Here is a 4169-nt window from a genome sequence, read left to right as displayed (position 1 = left end):
GGGGGTAGTACATACACTCTGTTGGTAAGTACTGATATTAATCTCGAGTTGCTAATAATTTTTTCCACCAGCTGCTTTTGTTTATGTGTACTAACATTTAATTTTTGTTTTGTAGATTTATTTTTTCGAACACATCCCAAAGTTAGCAGACAAGTTTTGTAATTCTAAGCCAGATTTGACACTGACGCCAACATTGGTATACTGGATACCAATTGCTGAGGACAAGCTTGATCGCTATTCAGTACAACTTAATGAGAAGTTGAGAGAAGAATTGACTTCAATTTTGACAACCTTAGAAGTACATGACGTATCATGAAGGGCAGAAGGTCTCGCCATATACTCTCACGAGAGGAGAGAGGAAACCAAGAGCGAGAGGAAAAGGACATGAATAATGAAATGTCATTTGCATGCGCACATTATTATATATATATGTTTGTTATTGGTCGTTACTTTGTAAATTATTTTGTTCATCAGGTTTTATAAGAATTTCGTATACTATGGACTAATAGTGGTTTATGGTTTAGGGTTGAGAGCTACTCAAAATTTCTTAAGCTTAGGTCTTGTTTAGTAGACATAGAAGTCCTTTAGGCATTATAGATGGCAGGGGATTTGGGTGGCTTGTGGTAGCTACCAGCACAAAATAGGTTCTAGCTTCAGGTTCCCAAGGGTTTTCCAATAAAACCACTTGGTATTGGAAATGGAATTTCCGAACTGCATTGGTCGAAACTGGTGGTTGAATAAAGTTGGAATTGTCAGTTTTGGGTGTCGGGAATAGTTTGATTCTTGCAGGTAATGAATAAGCTTAAAGAAGAATGCAGTTTTCTTTTATATATAGAAGCAGAATGGGAAGGTTGTTTAACTTTCTATGGAGAAGGATAAAGAGAAAGAAAGAGGAAAAAAAAAAATGAACAGATTTATTTCTTTAACTTTCTCTGGCTTATAGCGTTTATGTATGATTTTTCACGTACATGCTCCTTATGAACATTATGGCATTGAAGAAGTTAAAGAAAACTCCGTTCAAAAGTCACCGCAATAATAAGATTGTACATAATTAATCTTTGAGAGTCATCAATCAAACAGTCAGAAAAATGTGATAGATTAAATTCAATGGCTAATAAAGTTGAGATAGAATTGTGGGGATTGAATGGTAGGTATATATAGGCCATATTTGTTGTATTTAAATCTTATTTTATCTGTAATTTAATGAAACTTATATCAGCCAACACGTGGCGAATAAAATCTTAACCGAGATAGAGATAAGATACCGTATCCAATGTTTCACACGCTTATTATTGCGGTGATTTTTCAATGATATATTATTAAGCATATGCATCTGTGATGTACCTTTTCAAAAAGCTACAACCTTCAGGAACAAATTAATGATACTCAAACCCAACTAATGAATGATGATTCAAGACACAATTACAAAAAAGAAAATACTCGCTCCCTTCTTCGTTGGGCTCCTATCCCACTATTCTTTGTCGATCAGTATCAACACAAAAGCTTCTTGGAACCACTGCAAAAAGTCTATTTTAATTGCTGAAGAGAAATTTTTCACATTCTAAAAATAAAATTAGGGATGTGATATTGTTTATTATTGCAGTGACTAATTAGATTGATGCGTACTGTGAATGGTGAAATTTTGACTGTAAGTCTGTAAGTGTCTTAAAAGTTGTTAGATAGCTCTCAAGGTTATAAATGTATGATTTACAAAACTCTTTTTTGTAATTTGGTTTATTATACGGGGGTGACTAACTCCGTTGTCAATTTACTTCTTGGCCTCTTATTGCCTGTCCAATACTTTTAACAGCAAAAAAATAAGTTTATTATTGTGTAGAACTTTTCATTTAAACAATGAAAGAAGGTAATATTCTTCTGCCCAGTCCCTTGGTCTGCGCTCTCGTGTTTGAGATGTCAAGATGCTTATGGCTAAACTTGGCCTTAGTACGTGTTCTCATATCCTCAAGGAAGCTAATTTCGTTACTGATGCTTTGGCAGTGTTGGGTCACAAGCTGCCTCATCCTACAGTTTGGTTTGACCGTGTCCCGCTTGAAGCGGTTGTTACCTTTAATTTTGATCTTTTAGGTTCTGGTTGACCTAGAGGCTTCTCTTTGTAATCTTCTTTTTCGTCTTAAAAAAATGTAATATTCTTTTGAGAAATTTTTACATAGAGCAACTGTACTATATGGTGGTAGTGCTGTCCAATCAAAACTCAGAAACTTTGAATTGTGTTCCTTACTTTATTAAAGTAAATGCCCAAAACACCCCTGCATGTTTCTTTAGATAAATAACTAGCTAACATCTGTGGTGTAGAGATTGAAATTTTATCAAATAGACCCAACATTTGTGGTGTTGATGTTCTCACACGAGGTATTAGTGTCAACTGATCGAGTCGTTGCGACGACTTGGATGATTTGGGAATCTTGGAGCCTTGCTGCAGCTGGATGTTGTCGATCTTGATCATCAGTCACATTATTAATCGTCTTCATCTCTTTGCTCTGCCCCCAGAGCACCATGTACAACCCGCATACAATTAGAATCCCTCCAAATACGCTGTCATGGAACGTACATCACCAATAAACAAGTACGCAAATTAATGCATGTTATAATAATTACTGAAATCGTTTTACATTGGCTATACTAGCTACGTACTTCTATTTAAGGCATGCATATATGCAATTATGGAAAACCGCTACTTACCTGCCTAGGCTTAACTTTTCATTGAGCAATAAAGAACTAGCAATGGCCACAATCACTAGGGAAAGCGGAGTGAAAACTGACACAAACAATGGACCTCGCTTGCGTACACACCATGAGATCAAAACCACCACCATCCCAGAAGTCACAATTCCCTGCATCGATCAATTGATCGCAAGACACTATGATTCACATATATACGTTGTTAATCTTTCATTAATTAATGCTTTTTAAGGGTTAATGGAGGGGATCAAATTAATCAATGAGCAGTGATTTTACCCCATATGCAGCTGTAAAAAGCTTGATGTTCCAACCCAATTTCCACTGGCTCCAATCCCTCTCCACGCAGAGAGCAAAAGCTACAGACTGAATCGATCCCATGACCGACAATAGAGCCGTGCTCGAGTAATGGCATGGATATCTCTTGCTCATTTTTGCCTGAAACTCCATATCCAAGTTGTTCAAAACCTAATTCATTATTTCGAAAAGCAAACACACCACACAAAATTACTACATAAACAAGCTCACCTGAACTATGAGCCACATTGCATAGGAAACGACGCAGCCGAGTGCCAAGAAGGAGCCCAGCAGGTGACTCCCGGTGCTTCTATGGGAGGAGGACGATAACGGTGATGTTGCCGCCTGATGTCCTCGAAGAAGGTCAACGTGAGTTGACCAGATGGAGAACTCTGGTCCTTTGAAGAAGGTAAAGATCATAGCACCACCAAGACCCACCGCTGTTCCCACAAGCTTTGCCTTCCCTGCATGGCTTCCTAGTGCCAACTTCTCCAACCTGTGCATGAGTTCATTAATTAACCCTACGTATACATCCAAATTAATTCAATTCAAATTAAAGTAAATGTAAACTTAATCAATTTACTAACCTGAAAGAGATGGCCATGATGAAGGTGAAGGCTGGAATCAGATTTGCAGTGGCTGCAACAAAGGTTGGTGATGTTAAGACTAATCCCTCTATGAATAAATTTTCTGACAATGATCCCCTGCAATATTGATCAGGTTTAATCTTAATTATTTCGATACGCTTCTAGAGTACTAATTAACAAATGGTATGAAATTATAAGTCAGTACGTACCCAAATAATCCGCAGAGAAAAGCTAGAAAGAGTACGACTAGAGTGAGTTTGGGCCTGCTGTTCCTGTAAATTAATTTGTATACAAAAAAAATTTACGAGGGTTTTATTTTCTAAAATTAAATTATGCTAGAAAATTTATTAATAGATACCGTTCGAGTATAAGAGCAAGAGGAACGATAATGGCAGATGAAAACATGAGACGGTAGGCAACGAGAATCCTGAGATTCATTCCAGAGTCTGCTGCAACCTTGTAGAATATACTCGTTGCTGCATATGCAATCTGAGCGATCACCATCGTTATCACTGGCTTCATTAAGCCATCAACTACACTACTCTCACTACTCTGCTTCCCCATTTGGCTTCAAAATGCAGAGAGAGA

The 4169-nt window shown here is 37.3% G+C and overlaps 1 protein-coding gene across 1 annotated transcript; it reads right to left on the bottom strand.

Annotated features, from left to right (window-relative positions):
- Positions 1–2291: 2291 nt before the first annotated feature.
- On the bottom strand, positions 2292–4169 carry LOC112178013 (WAT1-related protein At1g25270). Its single transcript, XM_024316235.2, has 7 exons — positions 3940–4169; positions 3791–3853; positions 3582–3698; positions 3226–3490; positions 2977–3135; positions 2701–2852; positions 2292–2553 (listed from the first exon to the last, which is right to left on the bottom strand). Exons 1-7 carry the CDS (start codon positions 4143–4145, stop codon positions 2328–2330), a joined length of 1188 nt encoding a protein of 395 aa, XP_024172003.1. The 5' UTR covers positions 4146–4169; the 3' UTR covers positions 2292–2327.

Source organism: Rosa chinensis, chromosome 7 (assembly GCF_002994745.2).
Source record: "Rosa chinensis cultivar Old Blush chromosome 7, RchiOBHm-V2, whole genome shotgun sequence".
NCBI lineage: Eukaryota > Viridiplantae > Streptophyta > Magnoliopsida > Rosales > Rosaceae > Rosa > Rosa chinensis.
The sequence above is the reverse complement of the archived record's forward strand: the minus strand, read 5'-3'. Positions and strand labels throughout refer to the sequence as shown.

Coding starts and splice junctions, on each gene's coding strand:
- LOC112178013 (XM_024316235.2), bottom strand. CDS start 4,145: ATGGGGAAGCAGAGTAGTGAGAGTAGTGTAGTTGATGGCTTAATGAAG. Junction 3,699..3,790: donor TTTCTCTGCGGATTATTTGG/GTACGTACTGAC, acceptor TCAATATTGCAG/GGGATCATTGTCAGAAAATT. Junction 2,554..2,700: donor GAAAAGTTAAGCCTAGGCAG/GTAAGTAGCGGT, acceptor GTTCCATGACAG/CGTATTTGGAGGGATTCTAA.